The sequence below is a fragment of the Megalopta genalis genome, chromosome 3 (genome assembly GCF_051020955.1).
Source record: "Megalopta genalis isolate 19385.01 chromosome 3, iyMegGena1_principal, whole genome shotgun sequence".
Classification (NCBI taxonomy): Eukaryota; Metazoa; Arthropoda; class Insecta; order Hymenoptera; family Halictidae; genus Megalopta; species Megalopta genalis.
In genome coordinates this window covers 16,732,655-16,758,917 of record NC_135015.1, presented here as the reverse complement: position 1 = coordinate 16,758,917, position 26,263 = coordinate 16,732,655, and the positions used below count along the sequence as shown (strand labels likewise).

Here is a 26,263-nt window from a genome sequence, read left to right as displayed (position 1 = left end):
TTCTAGTTGCATATATATATATATACACGTATAACTAGACTAGTTTCTTTTGATAACGGTCACAGAAGTTACTAGATCCATCGTATATACCGGTGTCACTATTGTCAAAATTTTTGATAATTCGATAAATTAGAAATATTTAAAAAAGCAACAATATTTGAAAACTGATATGGCCGAGAATAATTATAAATAGCAGGGATTTTATATACATAAAAAACGAATAATAAAAATAGTAGATAATGTATAGGTGTCCAGATAATGTATCCAGTATTCATGGTATAATCAGGGGAACTCAGTTTTCAAGATAAACGGGTTTCAAATTCGCGACCAATATGGCTGCTCATGGTTCACAATTACTACTTATACGCACCAGTAAGCATCAAATACTTACACGAATTATGAAATTCGATTCTAAACTTTTACTTTATTTTTTCACGTAGAATTATAGTCAATTCCCGATTGTACCATAAATATTGTTACGTTCGGAATATTTTACGAAAAAGAGATCATATTTTATAAAACTTTTGCAAGTGTTTCGTCCACAAAGGAAAAATATTCCATAATTACAAAAACAATTGAAAGATCTTCATTTTATACAATAAAAATATTACAAAAAAGAAAAATTGTTTCTTATAAATTCTTTAATAGTCTTGTGTGCAGTTAAGTCTGTTTAGATCCCTTTATTTTCCAAGCACCGATTTTGTACTTGTACCAAATAAAAAATAGATCTCTGCCCATCTGTAACCAACTCCAAAATGGTACGATCTTGGAACCTTCTATTTCAGTCCAGTTTACAGGAATCTCGGTAATAGGAATGTTTAGGGACTGTGCAATATACAACATTTCTACATCGAATGCCCAACGCTCGACGTGCAAGGCTTGGAATACAAGTCCGGCAGAATTTCGCGTTAGTAGTTTAAAGCCACATTGTGTATCCCTAATACCTCTCACTCCCCAGAACCAGACTAGGAAATGAAAGCCGTTCATTAACAATAATCGGAAAAACGTTCTTTTGGCAGTCTCTTCTTTTTCTAAATGAGCTCTGGAACCACATATTACAGCATTGGATGAACTGACATCGTCTGGCTTGTCCATATAGTCATCTAAAACAATGATTTTCATATTATAAATACCTTATGCAATGCGTAACAGACTTGGACACGTTTTATTTGCAATGAACCAAGGAACTTCCATTTATTATGTTACTTGGACAATGCTCAAGTCTAATGCACAATTATGGATACAGTTCCGCTTACAACTTACATCCTAATACTGTTCTTAGACTATTGTCTAGCTTAACTAGATCGCTAAATTTGGTGGCACCATCTGCATCGGCAAACAAAATTGCGCTGCCCCTTGCACTCAGAACACCCTTGAATTAAAATTGGTAAAAATACCTGCGTTCATGAACAAAGAATTTATGTATTGTTACTAACCAATCTTACTGCACCACCTTTGCCTCTATTTTTAATAAGTTCCAATACTCTAATGCTATCATATTTTAATGCATATTTGTGTGCTATTTCCACTGTCTTGTCAGTGCTCCCGTCACTAACTATAATTACTTCGTACGTTTGTAGTTTTGTATGATTCTCCAAATATTCCATACATTCGTCCAACATCAGCGGCACTGTAATAAAAATATAAATATATATCAGTCTTTTTGTGATATCATTTCGAAAACATTCATACTTACATCTCTGCTCTTCATTGTATGCAGGTATTATAACACTCAGCTGTACGCTCCAATTGTCATTGAAGAAAGGAAAATTTTCCATCTTCTCTGTTTTTGGATTCAAGAAATACTTCTCTTTGTCGTCGCGCCATATTTTCGGGTACGGTTGTGTTATTACGTGTAAAATAATTGTAAACTGAAATAAATAATGCTAAATCCGTAAAAATGTTTTTTGTATTAAACGATAGAATTGCCACGTTTATGGAAACTGAAACGATAAACAGATGGCAAGTATAACCTAGACACGTACCGCAATTGCACATAGTACTGCGATTATAACAGTACAAAAGAATAAACATTCAAGACACAACATTTTCAGATGAATGGACTTTCACATATGAGTAAAATACACTTTATAAAATATGTTAAACGACGTGTATACTCTCATAGTTCTCTTTCTTCTGCTTTCTTCTGCCGCTACTCATGCTTTTGACTGTTCTAAATAATAATTTATTCGTTCATACACCTTCTCGCAGTTGGCAATACACAATGTAAACACAAAGTAGATTAGTTAGGGAATTTGTAGCGTAGTGAAACACGCCTGAAATTACCAGATCCATCAGAGCCTAGTCACATTTCAATTTTTTCGATCGGTAAAATAGAATTGAGCCGCAAGTGTCCATAAAGCATCGTCACAGACAAGTTACTATGTCTACATTTTTTTTTATTATTCTCTTCTCTTTGTTTCAATTCGTTTGATTATCTCGAAAAGTTATATTATATTATCTGAAATAATAGATATTTTGTAAGATTTTCTGAAAATTTTTTTAAATTGTCACCGTTCAAGAAAGTCCATACGGTGCCAATTAGTATAGCGGCAGAATGCTCGAACTGCTGGCGAAATTACCGATGGTCGATTTTTGCTAACAATTTGATCGTTTCGCCACTACATCAATTAGCGCTGGACCCCGATTTGAGCTTCATATTTTTTTCCATAAGTGGCATTACTATTGCAATCTTTCCACTATCACAATTTTAACGAGATAGAGTCATTTTTCGAATGTTTTGCAGTCAACTCTGCACTTTTTCGATGTAAATTCACGAGAGCAGATCCTTCTCTTCTTTATTTCAGTATAAAAAAAATTAGCAGACCTTGTAAATCTCTCAAAATCGGACAACTATGATCGAAGCGGTCCGTGATCCAGAAAATGAATTTTGAAATTTGAATATTTGAAATCCCCGGCAGAATTGCTTAACCGCCAAATTCAACGAAGAATCATTTCCCCTCAAGATTTTCAATCAGTATTATCAAGAATACATGGATACTTCAGATTTCGAGCAGAATGAACAATACGACCGACGTGGATCCGGAATATTTTTGGGTTATACGGATTTGTGCGAACGCTTTCAACGTTTACTTAACTATGCTTCAATTTACGTTCTACGATAACGCCCTAAATATGGAACCGGCCACTGACAGTAGGGTATACACGTTTTTAATCCAAACGATCTTCGTGCTCGCAAAGAAAATTACGGAAACGATATGAATTGCTACAAGGTGATAAGCCAACTAATAACAGAAATAACAAAGTTGCAGACATTTTGACCTATCCGTTGTTCATGGCCGCGGTGGATTTCCTGGTCTACACGATAGTGCAATAATACAAAAGAAAGAAAACGGAACAGCGAAGAAAGTCACAAGCATAACGGCAAATTTTATTCCATGAAATTATTTCACGTGTATCTACAATTTATAAATATATTTTAAAATCTATAATATGCATTATCAAAACCATCTCTGTATTTGTTCGTGCGTCGGTTATTATAAAAATCGTCTAGAAAACTTCTACGATAAGGTCCTTTGTACGGCTGATATATTTTGTGCTCATAATCCGTTCGAGGAACATATCTGCAAGCAAACGAATCGTTGTTCATTCGGATCGCGCCTCTCTCTTGAAATTAATCTCGGTAGACAATTACCGATAATCTTCAAAATAAGGTGCGTCGTAATGGTCATCCGTGTAATAGTCCTTGGATGCGAAATCGTAATGAGAATTCCCAAACGGCGACAAATAATTGTTATAACGACGAGCAGCTGGATACAAGTTCTCTCTGCGATAGTAAACTTTGTTCCCGTTTCGATCGAAGTAGCGTCCCGCTTCGTCTTGCAGATAGTTTCTTCTGTCGTCTTGAAATCGATCCCTCTGGTATCCTCCGGTGTGATCGCGATAATCCTGATAGCTGAACAAGAACAGTCGTTAATGGCCTACCGGCAATGCTTCTTTTAATATCGAATATATATATAATAATAATAATATAATAATATATACAATATATTATTATATTACATATATTATATAATATACATATTATAATATAATATTATATTATTATATATAAATATAATAATATATAATAATATATATGTAATCATTTCTATCGGGACATATTGTATTTAAAAGAAAATGCTGAAGTTTCTTTTAAATATTAGCCTGTTTGATCAGAACATAGAAATAATACAAAACCTACTTCTGCTTATTGTCATAGAGTCCTTGCAGGGCCCGGTCCCTTTCAGCGTAAGAGGCGTCACGGGCCCCGTCCCTAAACGAGTCCCGCGATTTCTGGCCATAATAAACGCCGTTGTTCCCGGACGACCTATGGCCTCCCTCGTCGTCGCTGTCCTCGTAAAAGCTCGAGTTATTGCCGGACTCGTCCTTATGGTAGTTGTTGGTGAAACCGGTCCTGTGGTGTCCTTTTTTGTAATATCCGCTCCCGTGCCGTTCAAAAGCATTCTTCCCCTGATCGATGGCTTCGGACTCGCCTAGGCTGTGTCTTCCTTTGTCGTGGCCCTTCTGCTTGCTATCCTGCTCGTCGTATCTCCTCTCGTCCTGCTTGCGCTCGTTAAATCCTAGCTGGCCCCTGTTGCGGCCGTAGCTGTCCCCTTTGCTCGTTTTCTCGTCGTCGAGGATCACTCGGGTCGAGTCGATTTTTTTCTGCAGGATGTCCCTCAACGAGGAGCCCGATCGATTCTCCCCGTGGAGAATGATCGAGCCGCCGGAGTCGCAAAGGACCCGCGCTATCAACGGCAGAAACGCCACGGTCCGAATTAGCGGCGACATGTCCCTTGTGGATTAGGGCCCCGAGCGATTTTTTTCGACTGGTCGCCGCCGAGGGGATCCCCCGGTATTTATGCCGGAGCCGGTGTCCTTGCTAGGCCGACAAAACTAAACGCATCCTGTGCACTGCTAATCGAAAGATCCGCGGGCATCGGAGGTTCGTCGCGCTGCCACGACCTTCTTGCTCGCCGACCAATGAATCGGAACCGCTTCGATATTATCCCGAAGCTACGGAGACCGCAGGCAGGAACGCGTTGTGCCGAAACCATGACGGCTTGTCGTTCCATATAAAACACTTGTTACGTTCGAATTTCTGTTTAATACCTTTTAAAACTTACAAATAATACAAAAAAATTTGTCGTGTTTTGCGAGAGTGTGTTTCTTTCTTCTTCTTTTTGTTTTCTTTTTTTTTGGAAATAAATTATTTCGTAACGGTGGTATTTACAGAACTTACACACAGAGATATCGTTCAGAGGCACCTCTACAAGTATTGGTAGTCAGACAAAGGTAAAGGTAAGAAATATATGTAGATATTGTAAAAAATATTCAAAACTTATATTTTACGTCGTCTTCGTGGAAATTCTCGGTGCAGAATTGTACAAGACGTTTTCTCAATTATACTCTAAGTATCCGTAGAGGGTTGGGTGGGTGGGTGGGGGTGGGGGAAAAGAAGGTATGCGGCATTATAATACATCACTAATCGTAGTATTTCTGTTTCAAAAATATCGTAGCTCTTTCTAAATAGTACTTTCATTCGCATCCTCACACGCGCGCTTTCTCTCTCGCTCTCTATCTCTTTCTCACTCTCTGATTCTCTCTCTCTCTCTCTCTTTCTTTCGTCCTTTCAGGCATCCTTGATTACTCGAATTGTTCTCGTCTGACCAGACAGCCGTACCAAACTATACAGTTTTCTGTAGCCTTTTTCTTTTCATTTAAATACAAATTCAACGATTGCGGTAACTTCCCTCGTTTATCCTTGAACTGTTCGAACACCGTCAACATATTCCAGCGTACAATCGAATATACGATAAACAGATGCTCCAGACTTTATTTTTTCCTACTTCGTTTATAAATAGCGTGAACATTTACAGCATTTCGTCGTTCTACTGCAACTGGTACCGCCAAATAATAAAATTTCTGTTTCAATACTTGTGTGTACCGTTTTGTCCTACGAACACGAATTAGGACGTATACAACCGAACATTGAATTTCGTAGGTGAAGATTTCCAATGTAACACCGAAAGATATGGACACGAATCGCTGTTTCTTCATTTTTCTCCGCTCCTGCTAAACAATATTCGATCAAGTATGATCATTCATAATATATATTACACATATTATACATATATATATTATATAATATTAATATTATAATATATATAATATATATATATATATATATATATACGACAGAAGAAATAGTGATATTTAAAAAGTTAATAAAACCGTTCTGGTTTCAGATATAAAATAACGCGCTATGCATCGTTCTGAAGGTATTTAAGTAGCTTGATAAAGTAATAAAGAAAGATTTACAACGTTTACATCGAATGTACAATCTCTGACAAAAAATATTCATTCAGCTTTTAAAATGCAATAACTTTTTTGAAACTCCACTAAATGATTTCAATTTCTTTAAAATGTTAAAGGTACTAGTTTATTGTGCAATGACTAAAATACGTCTTGTTAATTTTGCTATTACTTGGAACGAGATAACATGAAAAATACTTGGTTCTTGGTATACTTGGTAGCTTGACTATGCGTCAACCAATTTCAATGAAGTTTTTAGCTAAAGTTAAACAACGAGTATTTTTTATCCTTTGCTGTTATTTTATGTAACAGCAGAATTACAAGAACTAGTCCCTTTGACACTTAAAAAATATATTCAGGTCACTTAGACGAGTTTGAAAAAGAGTTCTTGTGTTTTAAAGGAAATGATCGAATACCTTTTGCCACGAGGTTGTACATCCGATTCTAATGATAGATCGAATATTTTGTTGCCAGAGGTGAAATAAGAACAAACAGCTTTCCCCGCACGACGACTCAGGGTAGCCATGTATTATCGACACCTATGTAGAAATTAAACATATACTAACAGCGTTAACCCACCCCTCCCATACCGTGGCAGTACATAAAAATAAAAGCACTTTACAAATAAGGTTCACAGTGAAACGGATCATACGACGGTTACACGACCGTTATGGTTCACCGTATACAGGGAAAAGAAACTCTGAACTGCTGGTAGACTCGTGTGAAATTTATGAAGCAGCGATACGCCGTCAAATAAAAAAATGGATCTTTCGAAAGACCATTCCATTCACGGCGTTGAATGGACGACATAACTTATGTACAAGTGTCTATACGATTAACATATTTTCATAATTTATGCTTACTCTGTACACGCGCGTTTCTCCTCGAAAACTACGAAAAAATTAATATATTTACAGAATTTGGCGGGTTCGTTAAAATACTTAAAAATCGACGCGACACAGACGCGTGATAGCGGCACACTATTTACCAGCTGCGTATGGATTTCCTTTTGCTTTTCTTTTTTTTTTCTTTCATTTTTTGGTCGTCGGTGGTGACGCGGCTTGCAGTAATGGAAGAAGTTCTGATCAGTCCCCACGTTTACTCGTCTCCATAAAAAATAATGTAGATTCACTGAAACGTCCGCCCTATAGATCTCTATGAAATTATTATCTGACCACTGGCTTTCCTTAGTATTCCTGTTCAACATAATTCTGCGGCTACGGTGCACGTTATTTGATTGTGATGTTACTACTGCCATTGTGAGTCTTCTTTGGACTTCATTTTCACGTCCTTTTTAAGATACATGCGTGTATAGTCATCCTGGTAAGAAGTACATTGCGCATTTAACTTGTTCGGTTTCTGCATACTAGTGGTGACCGGAGAATTAGTCGGCGAATACTTCATTTCCTGTAATTCTTGGAGTTCCTTCAAGGATCTCATCACCATCTGAACGTCTTTTTCGTGCTCCGTTGGCTGCACAGTGTTGCTCACAGGCTCGTCTAACAAGAGACTGCCGTCTTTCCGTTTATCCGGCACGCCTCTGGCGGGCACATCATCATTAATGATCTGACTCAAGTAATTGGTAGCAGCAATCGTCTCCTCGTTTTGTCTTTGCTCCTGCTCCTCCTTCGACAGAGGCGGTTGCTGTTGCTGCATAGGCACTACAACGTCCGAACTAACATGCCCTATCTGTTTCTCCACCACCTTCGACTCTTTCTTTCGTTTCTTAACATCATTTGATTTGTGCTTGACCTCCACGCCCCGTTCTCGCCTCTTATCTCTTTTCTCAGTCTTATTAGTAACATCGATATCTTTCTCCTCCAACTTCTTCTCGTTTTTGGTTTCGGTGGTCTCGTGCAGCAACCGTTGCTTTAGAGACACGGGCTTCGAATGGGAGGACGTTTGATTCAACGTAGGATAATTAGAATGCTGAGGCTGTGAACATGAGTATGAAGCTTCCTGTCTGTGTATGGAATGATGTCCACTTTGAGGCACTTCATTTGCATTTGGAAGAACGTTCGACGTTTCAGGATAAGCCGTAATAGAAACTACATCTTTCTTATTCTCGTTCACTTTAGTAGATGATTTATGAAACTCGCTAACAGGCGTGATAGAAAGGGAACTATTACCTAAGTCCATCAAATTAATTTTGTCCATGTGACATTTAACCGGCTTCATTGCCATTAACTGGGCTGTAGGCACGACAGAAATTTTACCCACAGCGGAATTGTTCGCGCCAACCGTCAAACTTTCGTGTTGCGGGCCCAAACTGTTTATGTCTTTACTCCTCTCCTTATGTTTTACACTCTGCTGCTTTTTCTCGGTGTTATCAGTCGATTTGGTAGTTCCTTGTTTCACATAATTGCTGGAACTTTCAGCAGTATTTTGAACTTTCGACACACTCGCCGGCAGTTTCTCCTTGTCTTGAGATAGTAGGGCACTGTTTACGCTAGCTGCTTCAACCTTCACCACCGAATTGTACACTGCATTTCCGGTTGCACTGGTGGTGTTACCGTTGCCGATATCCTTCGCTTTCTTCGGCTTCTTCTTCGGACTGCAATCAAATCACGTGTTAAGGATCAGTGATGTAATATTTATCTTAATTATGTGTAGAAACGTACACAGGTTCAGAATCTTTAACAAACTGTAATAAAGCGCTCTGTGTCATGTATCCACTTGGCCATAATGGTAATACATATTGCACCATGTAGGATGCAACAAAATTAAACATATCTTCGGTCTCCTTCGACTTCCTTGGTCTCAAGATAGTATACATTTCTCTTTTTGCATTCGCAATCTCATAAACAAGTTTTCTGCAATGTGAAAAAGAATTGATTAGTCCGCGAATCTTGACACAATCTCGCAGAATAAATGAAAAGTCTTACTTCGTTTCCTCGGTCCAAGGAAATTGTTTCTTCGGTATTTTTGCTTTTTCCGAATTCACACAATTGTCTTGGTCATCGAAACTCTCAGTATCTGCAGGTGATCCCTCGATTTCCCTGAAACGAAGGCGTTAATTGCAGACCATGAGATCCAAGAGAATTTTCTACGTGTGTGTGATATGATATGAAGAGTGATGATTTTTTTGTTTTCACCTACATAAGAATCTAACATGAACTCCTACATAAAAATGCATATGTAAATGGAACTCTGTTCGAAAGTAATGTTTCGTTGTTCGAAAAAAGGATGGCAACCATGAGAAATTAAACACTGATACTGATGATAAAAAGCCCCGCAATTCCTCCGCCATCTCTCTAACAATGGCAAATAAATGAGAATTAAATGTTGCATTACATTTTATGGGCGAATAAAATCATCTTTACATGTATGAAACACTGAGGTAGCAGCGACAAGTAAGCATGAATAGAGTAAAAGGGAAAATAGATAAGATAGAAGAGGAAGATAAAGAACAATTGGAGGTGGGTAAGAATAGAAAGGGGTTTCCTCTTGCGAGGGGCACCTTACCAACAGTACCGGTATATATCCCAGTATAAATGAGGACTAAGAAATAGAAAATTATAGTGAGTTCCCAGTCAACATTACGCACTCATTTAATTTACGTTTTAAGACTACGGAAGTGTTTTTCAAGTTTTTTCCTTCTATAGATTTGTCTGGCTAACATCAGTTAAATACGTAAACCCTGCAAGATTAATGTACCAACAAAAATACTTACTTTCCTTCAGCGACCTTCTCACAATCATCAATGAATTTCATCATCACAGATGGCGTTATATCGTCGATAACTTCTTTTAACCTGTAACACAGATTATTTGCTTTAACTGTTCTTAATCATTTCGAGACGAAAAAGATCATACTACCTTTGTACAAGATTCTTGATATTAATCTCAACATCCTGTAGATATAACTTCTTTGTTCTATTTTGCAGCGCCTTTTTACTACATGATAAGAATCGTGCCAAATGTTCATATGTCTCTATCCTTAGACCCGGCGAGGAAAGAGTTCTTAATCTTTTCTCTAAACTGCAATAAATGTATTATAATCATGCGATCATTTGTACGTATCGAATGCTCAACGAAAATTCAATATTGCTTTACCTTAACAATAATGCGTTTACTGTTGAGTCGAAAAATTTAGTTTTCCCTTCTTTATTATTCTCGGCTCGCGCCTTTAATTCATTAACTATTTCTACAATATTCTCCGGAAGGGAGTCAGGCAAAGGTGTTTCTTTGTCATTCTCGTCGCACTCTGATTCTGTGCCTATACAACGAGATTTACCGGAATCGGTGGTATCTCGACTCGATTCATCCTCGACCCTCGCAGCATTAACTACACTCTCTATCGCATCATCAATATTACTATCTTTACCGCCTAATTTCTTTAAATCTAGCTTCTTCCCATCGATGCCATTCGTATTAGCTGCTTTCTTTTCAAATTTCTTTATATCGAACTTTTTCTCCGACGTGATTTTACTTTTTTGCAATTCAGTCTTGTCGGACTTTTTCTTCTCTTCTTGATCCTCTGAAACTGATATGCAACAAACATTAACATAATTTTCTTATCGACGCAAAAGATTATTTTGTATTGACATTATCACCTTCCGTGTCTGTAGTTTCTGCTTTCTCTTTTCGTTTATTCAAAGCTTCCCCGTCCTGCTGAGAATTTTGTTGATCCTGTAAATTTGGTTGCCGTTTCTTTTTCTTGATGATATTTTCTTGAACAGACTTCTTCTCTCCATTTTCATCTAACTTTTGCTTCTGTAAAATATTATGAGATTTCTTAACTTTAATTGCAATCCTACGGGTCAATGTCTCATCATAACTTCAGTTACTTTTCTTGGTTGATCACCGGGAATCTCCTCAGCCTCATCATCATCCGATGAACTGAGAATTCGTTTTTCTGATCTCTTGGGGCTGTCCACATCTTCCGTGTCCTCTTCGCTGCTCTCGCTACTTTCTTCTTCATTACTATTGTTATTATTGTTGTTGTTGTTGTTATTGTGAACCAATGAATGTCGATCTGCCGACCTAAACTCAAGAGCTCCGCAATTGATGTAAAAACCTCCGTGTGCTGTAGTCATCTCTTCCGGCACGATTTCATCGTACTAAAACAATAAAATAATTCATTATAATAAATGCAATAATATATAATAGTGCTTTAATCCTTACTGCATCAGTATTATCGATGAACGAATCATTCTCATCATATCCAGCACCCAAATCCACATAATCATCATATTTAGTCCTTTTCCTTCCAGTTGTTGATGTTCCCTTTGAATCAATTAAATATATAAATATGCAGCAAATAATAAATTAATTTTTCTGTACACATCAACATAATTAATAACTTGCGTACATATTTCGCTTCGAATCGCCGCGCCATATCACGAAGTTTATCGTCGTCATCGTCATCGTCGTCGAAAGGTAGTCCGTTGATTGCATTTTCCTGTTTATGTTCTTTCCTACGTTTCTTCTGCAACAAAAGGAAACGATCATCATTTGTTTCAAGCACGAAAAACCGGACGGTGTTACCATTCCATTGTCAGCCGGACATTACCTACTAACCCACAATGTACGCGCCGCGTACTTTCACTATTTTATCAAAAATTCAGAAATAGTCCGTGCACTGCGCATGCACGCCAATCATCAGCTGTTTGCATTGCACGAGATAATTGAACAAAATTATACGAGGTGTCCCAATCTTCGTGTGGGCACAATCGAAAACGCGGCAAACTCTCCGACGGGAAAAAAGTCAAATGCATAATATCGAACCGATACAAAAAAAGATTCGTTTTCAAAACAAAATTAGATCGAAGCGATGCAAATATTTTCTCGATAACAAATTTAATTGTTCCATATTTTTTTGCTTAGTTTTTCGCCACATAATCATCATCCAACTTCCGGTTCTACCATAAATACCGGAACATCTTGTATATCACGTCTATGCATCGTAATTATCAATGAATTCTAATGAATTTATCATTATATTTATCATTCGTTCATCTTTAATATCATTCATCTTTAATATCAAAATAAAGGCGTGCGTTCTGTGAATGTCAAAAATTCGTAATAGTCGCGATAAGATTATAGATATACAAGATCGATAAAGCAGATTTATTTACAATGAATCATTAATTATTAATAAATACAAGAAATAAATATATACTCTTTCCGTTGTAAAGTAATATCGATCAGTTAGTTACAAGTTACGATACAACCGAGAGGAGAAGACAAAATTGATTCACAAGAGGGCATGTGCTGTCCACTGATACCAGGAGCACATGCAACGCGTAGAGTATAGCGCCTGCTGCCCTTTCTTTCGCGACGAGCGACTTCTTATTATCTCCTGCTACCCTAATACCAGAGACGCTACAACGAGTGATTGATACCAACAAAAATACATTTGTCAATAAATCTGGACATGTGGGCTCCACGTATAAAGGGGAACAACTAACTAAAAAACATATGCCACGTGAAATATTCGCGTAAAATATCGCTCGTAAACAATAACATAAAAACATTTATTATACGATGTCTAGGTCATGCGCCGATACAGAACTTTTGCATAAATATCGTCATTAATGGTTTTACGATATACATGTGCAGTAATTATGCGTAAAAAAATTCGAACACCGGATAATATCCATAGAGACGGAGAACACGGAAATTTTCTAAATGAAAAATTTATTCGATGCGGTTACAATGTGTTGGATAACAACGATTCCTGCTCATTACATCGTAATCGTTTGACGATACTAAATTAAAAATAAAACAACGATGTTTTAGATTGTAATTAAACATTCGAGATCATACTTATATTCTGCCCGCGACTAGAACGCGATTACGTTCAAATGATAATGAGATTAAAAAAAATGAAAGAAAAATTTTAATTACTAAATATTCCTTAAATTCAATGCGAACAGAATGCGAAAATTGCTCCTGCCTGGTTTCTATCGTTATTTCCCGTCGTTAGAAAACGCCGCGTTTTAAAAACATAAGCTTATCGTTTACGTAAAAGAACATTCTAATTAAAGGTGGAATAAAAATGAAAAATGGAACGCATTAATCGAACATTGTCACAATTACACGACGCGAGTACGGTCTAACGTGCCACATAGTATTTCATAAACGTCGATGGGCGCGAGAGTCCCGTCTCGGCGCATCGATCGTAAAATTAAGATCGGGGATTTCCTGCGAGAACGTATACGTAAGATCATCGCGATAAGAGAAAAATAAAACCCGTAGGCTACGTATTAAAATCGTTCGAACGAGAATCCGGACCAGCTATGCAAACGATTGGGAAACAAGGCGCGAGAACGTACGCGAACGTGCAACAGTCACGTCGCCTTGGAGAAGTTGCAATGCCGGACCGTATGGTCGGTGTAACAGTGATTCCGTATCTATTTCGTAGATTCCGAACAATGACTATCGTTGGAAACTGCTGGTGGCATTCGGTCGGTGACGAGATTTCTAAAGAAAACTTTGTAACAGACGACCGCCTTTCGCCCGAGCATACGTTGTCACAAGCACATTACCGGCGACGCATTATGACATTTCTATTCGATGGCTTCGAATTGATCACACCTTTTTCTGCCTAGTCCGTAGATACAAGCGACGACGTGGTCTTGGCCCGAAAAAAAGTTGAAGATCCGCTCGCATAAAACCCATATAACGCCAAGGCCCGAGATGCCCGGATCTCACGCGATAATCGCAACATGACAATTCGCCTAAGCGGCGCGCACGAGTCCCCCTTGTTTCGTGCAACACGAAAATGGTCGATCCCATTGGAATTTTTGCAGATTCTTGTCAAAGTATGGTCTCGCGAAACGTTATCGCAACCGGTGTTTGCCTCGGCTGTCGAGATGTTTTGGGCCGAGGCAACCGTATGGGACTCGTGCGCTCCTCTTGCCTTTTTCCTTTTTGCTCCTCGAATATTGCAGATCGACGGGTGAAAGGAAGAAACTGACCTCGCTTGCTTTGAGGAGCTGTGCATAGTTGAACTCAGGACATGCCTTCTCGTTCGACTCTGGCAGGGTGAGTACGAAGCGGAAGGAGGGCGCGAGCTGTTTGCCCTTTTCTCCCTTTTTCTCCTTCTTCGCGGTGTAGCCCAAGGACTCCGGAAACTCCAAGGTCTGCAAAGGTACCCGTTTAGCCTCTGACATTCCTACATTTGCACGAACTCAACGCGGATCACGGAAACACTGCGAACACTGCGGCAACAACATGGTCCTTTCTCTTAAACACCGCACCGACACCGCCACTCGCACGTCGCCATCTTCGGCTCGACTGTTTTTAGAGTGCGCTGTCGACGCCGCCGCCACGATCCGTTCTCAACGCATGCGTTTCCAACGTTCAAATTATCCGTAGCTCCGTGCACATGAAACAATCGGCGACGTTCGCGTGGAAACAGCCTTAATCGCCGCGTTAAATTACCATAATTCATCGTTCGCGATTAGGAAGTTTTTCCGATTCGACCAGAAAAATAGCACGAACGTTTCTTGCGCAAAACGATTCTCTACACCCTTTCGAATTCAATGGAACGTAGTGTCTAGAAGTGTCACGGCATACTCAGCGATGTCGGGGGCAAAGCGCTTATAAATATGAGGGTAGGTACAAAAACTGCTTTTCTGTGATTAGTTGAGCTTCACAGCTAAGTAATGCTGTTCTCACAGTTTTAAACGAAGAGAGGAAAGACGAGGTAGAAATCGCGTTCGCGATAAAGAGGCACTATTGTACATGTTTTTGCAATCTTAGAAACATTTAAACTTGCTTGAACTATATTTACAGGGTGCACTAATGACTATCTGTGTGTGCCGCCGAGCGCGCAAAATGTTTTCTTACTTAAATAGTTTTGGTAACAATAATTGGTTTATTTGTTCAACGAGAAAAAAGTCCCTATGTTGCATAATATAACGATGACAATATGTAATCGTGTGCACGATTAGCATAAAAAAGTATCAAAGTGATACAATAAAAAAATACAATAAGAAAGGAACGAGTAATCGGAAAATTAATTAAAGTGATAATAATAGAGTAAAAAATGGAGTACAGTACAAAAATATCGGAAAACAATAAAATTGTATTACGATTTATAATAGTATGAGTAGGAAAACAAATATTGAGATAAGGAAGGATAAGAAGATAAGACGAAAAGGAAGAACGAATAGCGATGATAAGGGAGATTTTAGAAGAGGTGCACGAACTACAAAAAATGTCAAGTGGGTGAAATACTGGTTTGAAAGTAAGAGAACACGATTCAAATAATTATGGTAACCGTGATATGTACGGTGAGTTTTGCGAAAAAAAAGAGATTCTATCTCGTATTGAATATTTTTTCATACATTATTTGTCATGTATATGTCATTTATTATAATATTTTCATACAATCTTTACAAATTACTATAGCGTCAATACAACTATTTATATTAGCTGTAAAAATAGTCTTTATAACTAATATAATAAGTTCTTTTTCTATATAGTAATAAAAATATCATCTTAAAACTCTCATTCCAATGCCTGCAATGATAAAATCAATTTTGTCAATCATCGAATAATTATTTAAAATATAGGTTGCTCTAGCAGTATCCGTCCACGTTAAAATGTACAATGTAAAATATAAAAAAGCATTTGAAACAATGCTCAGACAAACTTTTAAAACTAAGAAGGAGGGGTCACATAAACAGAAATATTTAAAAATTATGACCCCACAAGTTTGACCTCTCCTTGAAAGACTTAACTCAAACCAGCAAGGTCGGATTCGATCTCAAAATTCCCCTGATTCTTTGCAATTTTAATTGCCGAAAACTGCTGACCTAAAATCTTCATTATTTCTGCGTGCTTCACGTTGCGATCTTTTTTTACAGAATTATAATTTTCTTTTACGAAAAGCGCAAACCCATTGAGCTCTCTCTTAGGCGTTTGTACTTGTACTGTTCCAGATTTTGTAGTTTTATTAATCAGTAATTCGAACTTTCCGAAGCAGTGACCACATCGTTTCCTTTCGACATCCAAAGACTTGGAATGTCTGCCAATGCTGCAATAATTTCATACATTGTATAATTATTAATTCATCCATACTTAAGTTTATTAATTACGTATTAGATATTGTACCTGTACCCGCAGCCAACACATTTATATGTGAACTTGGTTGCAACTTTATAATCATGGCATCTGCGAATCGGTGGTAGGTCAGGAAATGTCTTCATGGCTTTCTTAGCCCTAAAATGGATCTATATTAAAATGACTTTTAGGATACATAAAGACAACAAATTATATTATAAATGTATACCATCCCGTCCAATATGGACCATGCCCATCAGAGACATTGTTTATCAACCAAGCAGCTGCATGACACATTTCATGAATCAAAGTGTCCCGAAGTCTATCCGGTGTATCTATAACCTACGTGAAAATTTGAACATAGTTTTAGTCGATATTTTTAACATTTTGTTCATCAATGTAATTGCATACCTTCGTCGATAGAACTATTCTTGATGATCTTTCAACATTTCCAAGTGTTTTTATTGATTTCTTATTATAGCAAAAACCAGCCGTTCCTCTCATACGAACATTCCATTCTATGCTCATGTCCTTTGGTAATTGCTCATCAAAGACCTTCTCATTGTATAATTTATATAAATAATTGCACAGACTCTCCTTATTAGTTTTAAAGTCTGTTCGGTATTTTTTGGCATCTGGATGTACATTGGCAAGAAGGACATTTTCAGACAAAGATGCCAGAAAACTATGTTTCCTTTCACATTTCCGGTTATCAGAAGCTGATTTAATTATAGTAGTTTTCTTAACCGTTTGTCGCGGAAGTTTGATTAGATCTGTAAATATTGTCCAGTTTCACGAACATGTTACCTGAATAATTTATTAATATATATTACCTTTTCTGATTGCAGGTTTTGGTGGTACATCATCACCAGGATCAAATTCACTGGTACTTGAACTGTCACTTTCACTTTCATCCTCGCTAAAATACAGTTTCTTTTGTTTCAGGTCCTGTATATCATTACGATTATTCCCTTCATTTTCATCTTTATCATCATCGTCTGTATCACAGATTCTTAATGCTCTGTGAAACCAATGTCTCAATTATTTAAATTCAACATATATCCTTTAGACTTTAATCAAAATCTTTGTTACCTTTTTACATGAGGTTGAGTGGTTAGTTTAGGTTGTGAGATGTTCGTCGATGTTCTGGGGTTCGTCAATGCAGTATAATACGAACTTTCACATCCACTTTCTGACGATATATCATCATTAATAAAACTGTCCTTCTGTTTAATACCTATGCGACCGTTTCTTTTTGTTGAAGGTTTATGTGGTCTTAATTCTTCTGGAGCTACACAATATAGAGAAACGTTGTAAGATAACATGAAATATGAGAATAATATTCTGTTAGAATGCACTTACATGCACTACTATCTTCATCTTCTGACTCAGATGAGCATATAATTCTTCTGGTCCTTTGTTTCCTGCAATCAAAATTAAACTTGTAATATTTGGTAGTTGATTACAAAATAAAAAAATATCTTCTTGGTTTACCTTTCAGTTTGAACTGCTCTATTTTTTGTTACAACTGCTTGTTTTCTTGGTTCTGATTTCGGTAGCAACTCATCTGCCTTTTGTCTCCAAGATGTACCATACAATTTGTCTAATATTTCTGCACAATCCATGACATTGATGTTTTGTAGTTTATTTATTGCAGGAGTGGAAATTTCATTTGTTGTATGTTTAATTGTTGGTGTACGAAGTTCAAGAACATTATTTTTCGACCGTTTCGTGTAGTCTAGAATGGTACTTTGTTTTGGTTTAGAATTCTGTACTATTTTTATTGGTATAGAATTCTGTACTATTTTATTGTCTTCTGCATTTGTTACCCTTTTCTCACTCGTTCGTGCTTTGTGTATTCTTTCCCTATTATTTGGTGTTTCATAGTTCATTTCTAATCTTTCCAAACTGCTGTTCCCAGAGCTGACATCATTTTTATTGCTAGCAGGTACTATGCTCATGGAGCTATCACTTATGGAATCAGGGGAATTGGTCATAAGCCACTCTGAGATTTGCTTCTTTTTTCTTTCTGATAATTCAGACGGTGTATCTATATTTCTGTCCACGTTTGGAGTATTCGAAATCTCATTGGGAAGATTTTTATATAAATTATCTGAATTCGTTTTGGAGTCTTGAGGAATGTCACTGTTAGAAGTTGTTGGAGTTTCATCAATAATTTTAGTATTTTCTTTAAAATTATTCTGAAAAGCTGGATGTAGATCATTATCTATGCTCTCATCGATTATTACATTATTGTTTCTTCTGGGCGACTCGTACACTACTTTCGTTGCCTTGATAGTTTTCATAATACTTTTCATGTCTTTACTTGTAAGCTTTTTCTTTGACTCAATCCGTTCAGTGCTAGACAAAGCTTTCTGAGGCTTATCGATGCTTTTGCCAGTACTGTCGCCAACATGATGTGATAATAAATTCTTTTCCTGTGCGGTATTAATGTGTACCTGAGCATTGTGCTGTGATGCAACTTTTTTATTGCTCTCTGGAGTAAAGCTAATATATGTACTCTTAGTTTTAGCAGAACTTCTAATGAATTTATCATTTAAATCGCTATTATTAGATGCACTATCATCTGATGTAAACAAAATACTGTTTTTCTTAGCACAGGTACTTCCTTTTTTATTATTATCAAAAAAATCAAATTTCTTATTGCTCCTCCATAATTCAAACATATGTTCTTCCTGATTGTCTGAACATTCAGAATTTGAAGAACTCTCAATACACACCTTATGTTTTGGAGTATAACGTTTTGTAGATTTAGCTTGAGAGTCAGTAGAATGTTTAGGACTAGAACCATTAGAACTAGAGTCACTTATCACTATAACTTCTGTATTATAAACATTTACAACTACATCTTGAGTATCGGGCACAATGGAAGACTGTGACATTTGTAAACAAAAATCTTGCGATTCGCTAACAGAACTTTCAGTTTTATCATCGGAATACGTTTCTAAACTTCCATTTTTGTTATGCTTTCTCTCCATTTCTATCTTGTTTCTTATCTTATAAACTAGATCATCCTCTACAATTAAAAAGTAAATATTATAATGTAAACGAATTTAAATAATACATGTATAAGATTTACTTACTATAGCTAGGCATCTCTGCTGTCAGGTCACTGATTCAAGTTCCACTTATTTGTTTCACATTGAAATAACAGTACAAGTATCTAATTGCTCCTAAAATAGTAATGAAATGGATATTATGCGTTATCTCTAACATGTACTACAAATTTTTCTAAGAAACTATAACATATCTTCTAGGTAGGCAAAGGAAAAAATAGTAAACAATAATACTAGGTAGAATTCCACGAAATTGTGACATACAATCGACAAAAATTTGACTAAAAAATATTAGAATAAATTCTCTGATCTACTTATTACATTACGAAGCAATAACATTATAATTATATATACCTTTCTCCACAAAATTATCGAATAAAAATAATCAAGTTAAAATCTCGTGCAGGCACGGCAATTTGAACGTTGAATCCGTTAGAGAGCGTCGATTCAGTGTAGCCAACTGCTAAAATAAAGTTTTAACAACCATGTGAACTTAGATACGAGTGCGCCGTAATTCTTCCTGCAGTGTGACCAACAGAAGTAGACGCGAAATTTGAATTGTGTTTAAATTTCCGGATCTCGACACGTGGTGGCGCAACACCTTAGAATGTGAAAGTTAGAAAGTATGTTGAAAGTATAGTTAAAATGTAATGCAAACGCAGAATTGCGAGCTACTTTACTGAGTAATTAAACATACTTCCTGCTTTCGAATTGCCTCACACAATCAGCTGTAATTGATTACAATTATGCAACAGTAAAATCAAAGAAGTTGAACTGTTTTACACTTAAAAATAATAATTTTAATTAATAATAATAATTTTTTTAATGATTTATCTTCAATTTTTCAAAAGATCAATTTCTTACTAATTGGTCTTTTGAAAAATTGAAGATTTCTTGTGAAAACAATTCAGTGATGATGGCAATTTTCAATTATTATTCGAGAGAAAATTATTATTATTATTATTCGTGATCAAATTCTATGGCGGTAGCAAAATAAAGCAGTAAATTGCGGTACAGTTATTTCCTGAAGCGATTTATGAATCTTACCTAAAAGCTAGCAATCTTTCTCGACCATTAATTTCAGTTCGACGTACACGATTTCTTCGTGTCGTGGAGCTGTACAATTTTTCTTGACTTCCAGGACCAAATGACTCGAAACGAACGGTCGATTAAAAAGGCAACGCGAACCATTAAAACGGAAACAAACGAATAAATACAAACAATTCGGATTAACTTAAACGATCAAAATGTAGCTCAGACACGAAACGAATTCTAACTGCAGCCTAAATCGAAAATATCTGCATTTGCGTAAACATATTGCATAAGAGGAAATTGCATTTTCATTTATTCGCTTCCGAGCCCTTGAATTTTGGATCACATTATTACGTTATTAAAGATCGCTCGATAATTTATAGCATGATGCGGCGACATTTTATCGTTTATTAAGACACCGTAAACTTTTCATCGAACACATCCCGAGCTAATCTTTAATCTGTCTCGCGAACATCAACTAATTAACCCCTCGTGATCGATGCACAGTTTAAACAAATGTTGCAATTAGATCCAGGAAATGCCCTCATGAATAAATAATTAGTTTCGACCGCGATAACGCTCGGAACATGTAATATCATTATCGATGCACACGGCCGGAATAAATATTATTTTTCTAATCGATCGAAAAAAACGCTGTCGCGAATAGAAATCGCGGGGTCGAGAAAAATCCGCGAGCAATAAAAATCAAACAACCATTAGTCATCTCGAGGCGATCCGAGAGGCTGCGCATCGAATAACTACGGCAGCGTTTCCATCTATCGCATACGCTATACGCAAAAAGAGGCGACCGCGGTCTCGGATGATTCCGTAAATAACGAGCACCGACCGATGAATAAAAGATAAGAGACTAGCTCAAGAAAGGCCGCGGCTTGATGGATAAACATGAGCGATTCAGCTCTAAAAGTAAAATGATATTTCTGTTTGGACGGTCTAGTTTCGTGTCGCCGCGTGTCGCTCGCGTAAGATCGTCTCGTAACTATTGCACTTGGAAGTCGAAAGGAATTCGCGGAGACTTGCTGCGAATCGCGAAGGGATGACAGGTGGAAAGGGCTAGTGAGTTACGCCGGTTTTTCGTCGGGAGAAGCCCTGGCCTTAATCCAAACGTTAGCCGGAGGGTGTTTTCGCCGGTCTCAGGTTTAACGACCGGAGATCACGCAACCAGAACACTCACGACGATAAACTCTGTGATTAGCGGCGATAAGCGTCTGGATAAGAGCAGCCTAAATCATCTTCAGACCCGAGCTATTGCATACAATCGCTGCAGAAAGTCTCGGTACACGATTTTCAACGAATTTACGAGACTTGAACTGTTGCAATTTCGCGAAAACGAGTCGTACAACAGTGAACCCAGGCTGATTTTGAAGCTCGGAGCCTCTACTTTCAAGATTCGTCGTTCATTTTCACCTAACATGCTTTCACATGATGTAGCAAGTCGAAACCTGAAGACAGGTTTACTCGGTTATGGTGCAAATTCAAACGTCTCTAAAGACATCAGAAAATTTTTTTCATGGATGAATATATTACGAATTTAAAGTTCGAAGCTTCCTCTTTACAATGACATCCAAAAACTTGGCGTGCGATTTTTTTTTAGTCACTTTATGGGACAGAAACGGGGAACAAGTTCGAGCCGTAAAGCCTTCGTGTAGGCCACTCGTTCGAAGCTCGATAAATTGACTAACAAAAATCGTACAGTAATTTTTGAGTAATCGTTGTAAAGAGAAGGCTTCGATCTTCAAATCTACGTTAGAGTCAGCCGCGAAAAAAAATTCCTATTGTATTTACAGACGTTTTAATCCATTTTTCATTTTAATTAATTTTAATCGTCAGATTTTCAAGAAAGAATTTCCCATCTCCAGTTTCCCATTTGCTGTATTACGCAAAAATGGATTATAAAAAAATGAACGATGCTAGCAAAAGCAGAGGCTTCAAGCTTTAAAACGAGTTCGGTCGGAAGAAGAATAAATTTGCCGCGTTTAAAATCAAACTCTCGCTAATTTCCTCAGGCAAACGAAAAGCAAAAGAAAAGCCTTTTAATCGGCCGGTCGAATAATGAAAAAGCTTCGTTAAATCGACGTCTCGCGTTTCGATCACAAAATCCGATATGATGGTTTTTCGAGCAACGTTTACGCTCCAATTGAAACGTTTCTCGTTTTCTATTGGGAACCGCTTAATCCCCGACAATAAATATCCGTTCCTTGTGAAAAGAAAATCCCGATCCGGGGATTATTCGATTCGAAATCGGGAACCGATTCCGTAATCTTATTAATACGATGAAACTTGCATCATGCAATATTTATCGCGAGGCCCGTTGATCCGTTAAAGACGAAATGGTTGCACATCGCGGCGACGGGAAGCACCCTCCTGTGTTTTCTCCTACGACAAAATGCTAACGAAGATCGCTTCGCCTCTCTCGTCCGATTCTCTTCTTTTCCCCCGGGCGCAGTTTCCATCTTTTGCATGTTCGATGCGTTCCACGGTGCTCTGTTCTCCTATAAGGGATCCTTAGACAAAATTAATGACTCCTATTTCATTTTCGATATAGGAGTCCTAATACTTTTTTAAAGAAAGTTTTAAAAAAATTTTAATTTTTATTATTGAACAAAAAGTGCCTTATGGATTCTTTCACTGTAATTTGTTGTCATACAATCACCGAGTAACTTTTCTTTAAACAGTTTTTCTTATCGCTGATGCATGAAAGATCGAAATGATGAAAAATAAGACTCGCTCGAAAGTAAAATGTTTGTAAGATATGTTTGCTCAAAAAATTCTTCCTATGTTCTTTAAAAAAGTATTATCGTATATTATTATTATTATATATTATATAATAATAATAATAATAATAATAATAATAATAATAATAATAATAATAATAATAATAATATAATATAATATATATTATAATATATATTATATATATAATTATATATATTATTATATAATTATATTATTATTATATGTTGTATAAAGCAGCGTAATATATATATATTATTATTATTATATTATATATAATAAAGTTTAATGTGACCAGAACATTCGTGCACCTTTTTTCTAAAATGTCACCGAAATTGGTAAATATTTAACACAAAAGATTGTAAAAATATATTGCCATTTGCATAAGATTATTCACTCATTCTAAAGGTTCTACAGTACTGAATTCAGCCTAGAAAAAACCAGAGAAACTGCGCTTCGTCGTTGACGTTTCGCAAGACTTCTTTGCCCTCGCTCTTCGCATTTTTGTCCTTTGTCCTGTGGATTACGAATCGAACACTGCGCTCCAGGGGATCCCGAGCCGCCTAGGGAATAGTATAATACTAGACGCAGCGCAATTAGGTTTCCGCTTCGAATCGCGGATCCGACGGACTACGAATAGGAAATCGGTATCAGCAGCGGGGCGGAAGGGGAACAACGGAACCGGAAGCGTCGCGTCAGCGGGGACAAATTCAAACGACCATTTGTTGTATAAAGCAGCGTTCCATATATTAACGCGTGTCCGTAATAGGATCGATGTACAACGAACGGGTGAAAATACCGTATTTACACGAGCCTGATAAATCCGCGGTCCGTCGATTAAATTCGGTTAAATTCGGCCGGTCCCCGCGTCTGGGAACCGTGATAGTGCAGAAATTTACAAAAGTGTCCAAGCAGTGTTTACACAGTGCGAAGGGCTGTCGACGATTCCGGATGATTAATATCCCCGACAGCTCGTTCGAAGAGTCGCGAAATCGTTGTTGCGCCTCGTCCACGCTTTTCCGGCTTGTCAGCAACTGGCTCGTCCGTCCTCCTCGCGCCGGTTGTCGCCGGGACCAGCGGTGGAAACCACTGGAAACATCGACGAAGGCTCGCGAGAATGTTTCGCGTTTGCTGACAGCACGATTGCAACTTACCGGTCGATCGTCCAGCTCGCAGAACACCCGAGATCATCTCTGCGAACAATTCGAGGAAGAAATGTGCGTCGAGACGTTTCGGTGCCCACGATCGAGCCCCGCCACGCGTCCGCTTTCTCCTGGAGGAGCGCCCCTGCGGAGCACCTTAGGACACGCGCACCCTTTCTCTCGGCGGGCTACAGTCAGGGATTAGAAGCTCGTCCTGCGGACGTGGAGAGGGTGCCTTAAATGTTTACAGCGCGCGACACTCTTCGGACAACGGTGTTACAAATTAATCGGGACGATCCAACGTCATCTCGGGAACAAATCTTCTCCCCTCGGGATCGAGGCTCGGCGACGCTAAGTCCCGATATCTCGTTCCCCGTTAACTTTAAGTCCCGGCTTTCGGCGGCCGATCCCGACCACCGCCGGCTCGTTTTGCAGCCGACTATTCCGCGGCCCGAAAGCGAACTTCCCAGTCCGGGTCCCCGAGGTTTCATCGATCTCTCGGCAACGATCCGAGACCGGCGTCTCGCACGAAGTGGCTTCGGCCGTGTCGGAAGCCCAGCATCTCCGTTCCTCGCCAACGAAGCGGCAACAAAGGCAACCGCCGCCGATTTCGCCGATAGTCTCACGGACCAAGAATCGCTCGTTCCCGCCGTCTCCGTCGGCCTTTTCTCTTCTTCACCTCCGTCGTTCGAGCGTAACTCTCGCCCCGCCGCGCCGCGGCGTTTATACTTTTTCCGCTCGGATCGACGCGTTGTACCTGTGCTCGAAAACAGACGCGGAACCTGAGCGAAACGCGAGCGTACGAAAGACACCCGACACCTCTGTGACAGGCGAACTATGCCTCGGAATCCTCTCGGATGGGAACCGCGCGATGATGCTGTCCGACTACGGGAAGCGAGACCGAGCGACGAAGAAGCCTCTCGCTGCTGTCTGTAGCCGCGGGATCTGAGGATAATGAGGCAAACGGCGCGACAGCATCCAGAGAGGGTCCCGGCAAACTTCTCGCGTAAATTCCGTCTTAGAGAACATCGACATTGATCACTTATTTAAGGACGAGCGGGTGGCTGCCGCACGTTTGCAGCCCGAGTTACAAAGGCCGAGTCGAACTTCTCGTCTTCCCGAGGCTAAGTTAGTTCGCCGGGTCTGCGAGTGCAATGCTGACGGCGGTTTAGGGGGCAAAAAACTTACAGGGTTATTTAAGGTGGATTATTTAGCTGGATTTCTCTGGAAGCGGGCCGGATAAATTGCGCTGGAACTTTTTAATCGACTCGATTGGCGGATCGCGAAGGTCTTTTGACATTTATCATCCACTATTGTTACGGAAACTTGTCCTTTGAACGGTGCACTTGGGTAGCTAAATATCTAGGCAATTTGATGCTTAAATGTAGTAAATTTCCTCAAATTTTTTCTCAGCTTTTGAACAGAACCGGACAATTTTTATAGTTGTCGACAATCGACGATTATACGAACGTGCTGCAAGGCTTTATTATTTAATAAATAATAATGAATAATAATAATAACTAAAATAATAGTAACTAAAATAATAATATTTTTTGTAACAAGTCCGTTCGCGGACCTCTGACACCTAGGAAAAGACAAGGAAAATTACACAAATTCAATGCGTTAATTCAGATGAATTTTGTACCATGTTCTCGCAGGGCTATCTCTGTGAGACTTAGCATAAACGAAAGCTGGAAGTGTGTACTTCAAGACGGGGTAAGTTAGATCGTAATGGAACGACGAGATCGTTCCGTAAAATTAAAAGAAGTCGACCTCTGATATTGTGGGACTCACAAGGTTTAAAAGGAAAAGTTCAAATGAATTTCGAGATATGTTCTCGTGGGGCTATTTCCATGCGACTTAGCATAAACGAAAGCTGGAAGTGTGTACTTCAAGACGGGATACGTTAGATCGTAATAGAACGACG

The 26,263-nt window shown here is 38.3% G+C and overlaps 5 protein-coding genes and 2 long non-coding RNA genes across 9 annotated transcripts in view; 2 read left to right on the top strand and 5 right to left on the bottom strand.

Moving 5' to 3' along the window:
- Positions 1 to 563: 563 nt before the first annotated feature.
- wol (Dolichyl-phosphate beta-glucosyltransferase wollknaeuel) lies at positions 564 to 2,195 on the bottom strand. The gene is made up of 5 exons (XM_033478375.2): positions 1,986 to 2,195; positions 1,697 to 1,871; positions 1,437 to 1,630; positions 1,264 to 1,372; positions 564 to 1,103 (listed from the first exon to the last, which is right to left on the bottom strand). The coding sequence occupies exons 1-5, from the start codon at positions 2,046 to 2,048 to the stop codon at positions 661 to 663; spliced, it is 984 nt and encodes a 327-aa protein (XP_033334266.2). The 5' UTR covers positions 2,049 to 2,195; the 3' UTR covers positions 564 to 660.
- A 453-nt stretch (positions 2,196 to 2,648) lies between these two features.
- LOC117225060 (uncharacterized) lies at positions 2,649 to 3,452 on the top strand. The gene is made up of 2 exons (XR_004491400.2): positions 2,649 to 3,159; positions 3,267 to 3,452. It is a non-coding gene; the product is annotated as an uncharacterized LOC117225060 (long non-coding RNA).
- On the bottom strand, positions 3,371 to 4,968 carry LOC143259159 (uncharacterized). Its single transcript, XM_076520209.1, has 3 exons — positions 4,205 to 4,968; positions 3,656 to 3,916; positions 3,371 to 3,584 (listed from the first exon to the last, which is right to left on the bottom strand). Exons 1-3 carry the CDS (start codon positions 4,792 to 4,794, stop codon positions 3,440 to 3,442), a joined length of 996 nt encoding a protein of 331 aa, XP_076376324.1. The 5' UTR covers positions 4,795 to 4,968; the 3' UTR covers positions 3,371 to 3,439.
- A 354-nt stretch (positions 4,969 to 5,322) lies between these two features.
- yem (yemanuclein) lies at positions 5,323 to 14,576 on the bottom strand. 2 transcript variants are annotated; one of them, XM_033478372.2, is made up of 12 exons: positions 14,243 to 14,576; positions 11,632 to 11,748; positions 11,445 to 11,546; positions 11,108 to 11,380; positions 10,874 to 11,033; positions 10,374 to 10,803; positions 10,137 to 10,298; positions 9,992 to 10,072; positions 9,784 to 9,819; positions 9,204 to 9,317; positions 8,940 to 9,131; positions 5,323 to 8,872 (listed from the first exon to the last, which is right to left on the bottom strand). In XM_033478372.2, exons 1-12 carry the CDS (start codon positions 14,435 to 14,437, stop codon positions 7,567 to 7,569), a joined length of 3,168 nt encoding a protein of 1,055 aa, XP_033334263.2. In that variant the 5' UTR covers positions 14,438 to 14,576; the 3' UTR covers positions 5,323 to 7,566. The 2 variants fall into 2 exon arrangements, with proteins under 2 accessions (XP_033334263.2, XP_033334264.2); XM_033478373.2 differs by lacking the exon at positions 9,784 to 9,819.
- Positions 14,577 to 14,681: 105 nt separating this feature from the next.
- On the top strand, positions 14,682 to 19,736 carry LOC117225062 (uncharacterized). The gene is made up of 2 exons (XR_004491401.2): positions 14,682 to 14,881; positions 15,063 to 19,736. It is a non-coding gene; the product is annotated as an uncharacterized LOC117225062 (long non-coding RNA).
- LOC117225058 (Germ cell nuclear acidic peptidase) lies at positions 15,618 to 19,998 on the bottom strand. Of its 2 annotated transcripts, XM_033478374.2 has the most exons (10): positions 19,766 to 19,998; positions 19,439 to 19,528; positions 17,829 to 19,371; positions 17,697 to 17,758; positions 17,427 to 17,625; positions 17,168 to 17,355; positions 16,746 to 17,107; positions 16,564 to 16,676; positions 16,386 to 16,493; positions 15,618 to 16,308 (listed from the first exon to the last, which is right to left on the bottom strand). In XM_033478374.2, exons 2-10 carry the CDS (start codon positions 19,449 to 19,451, stop codon positions 16,008 to 16,010), a joined length of 2,889 nt encoding a protein of 962 aa, XP_033334265.2. In that variant the 5' UTR covers positions 19,452 to 19,528; positions 19,766 to 19,998; the 3' UTR covers positions 15,618 to 16,007. The 2 variants fall into 2 exon arrangements, with proteins under 2 accessions (XP_033334265.2, XP_076376323.1); XM_076520208.1 differs by lacking the exon at positions 19,766 to 19,998 and having other exon boundaries at positions 19,439 to 19,743.
- A 3,917-nt stretch (positions 19,999 to 23,915) lies between these two features.
- The window catches only part of LOC117225020 (neuropeptides capa receptor), a 31,148-nt gene continuing 28,800 nt past the window's right edge, over positions 23,916 to 26,263 (bottom strand). The window contains exons 6-7 of the mRNA XM_033478301.2: positions 24,349 to 25,093; positions 23,916 to 24,283 (exon numbers count right to left, since the gene is read on the bottom strand). Coding sequence (XP_033334192.1) covers positions 25,060 to 25,093 — 34 coding nt within the window. The 3' untranslated portion in view covers positions 23,916 to 24,283; positions 24,349 to 25,059. The remainder of the gene's footprint in view (positions 24,284 to 24,348; positions 25,094 to 26,263) is intronic.

Coding starts and splice junctions, on each gene's coding strand:
- wol (XM_033478375.2), bottom strand. CDS start 2,048: ATGTTGTGTCTTGAATGTTTATTCTTTTGTACTGTTATAATCGCAGTA. Junction 1,631..1,696: donor ATACAATGAAGAGCAGAGAT/GTAAGTATGAAT, acceptor TTTTTATTACAG/TGCCGCTGATGTTGGACGAA. Junction 1,104..1,263: donor TCTAAGAACAGTATTAGGAT/GTAAGTTGTAAG, acceptor TCATTGTTTTAG/ATGACTATATGGACAAGCCA.
- yem (XM_033478372.2), bottom strand. CDS start 14,437: ATGTCAGAGGCTAAACGGGTACCTTTGCAGACCTTGGAGTTTCCGGAG. Junction 10,299..10,373: donor GTAAACGCATTATTGTTAAG/GTAAAGCAATAT, acceptor CATTTATTGCAG/TTTAGAGAAAAGATTAAGAA. Junction 10,073..10,136: donor ATCAAGAATCTTGTACAAAG/GTAGTATGATCT, acceptor TCTGTGTTACAG/GTTAAAAGAAGTTATCGACG.
- LOC143259159 (XM_076520209.1), bottom strand. CDS start 4,794: ATGTCGCCGCTAATTCGGACCGTGGCGTTTCTGCCGTTGATAGCGCGG. Junction 3,917..4,204: donor CTCTATGACAATAAGCAGAA/GTAGGTTTTGTA, acceptor GTTCTTGTTCAG/CTATCAGGATTATCGCGATC. Junction 3,585..3,655: donor CCTTATTTTGAAGATTATCG/GTAATTGTCTAC, acceptor GTTTGCTTGCAG/ATATGTTCCTCGAACGGATT.
- LOC117225058 (XM_033478374.2), bottom strand. Junction 17,356..17,426: donor ACTCAACCTCATGTAAAAAG/GTAACAAAGATT, acceptor TTGGTTTCACAG/AGCATTAAGAATCTGTGATA. Junction 17,108..17,167: donor AAAACCTGCAATCAGAAAAG/GTAATATATATT, acceptor CAATATTTACAG/ATCTAATCAAACTTCCGCGA.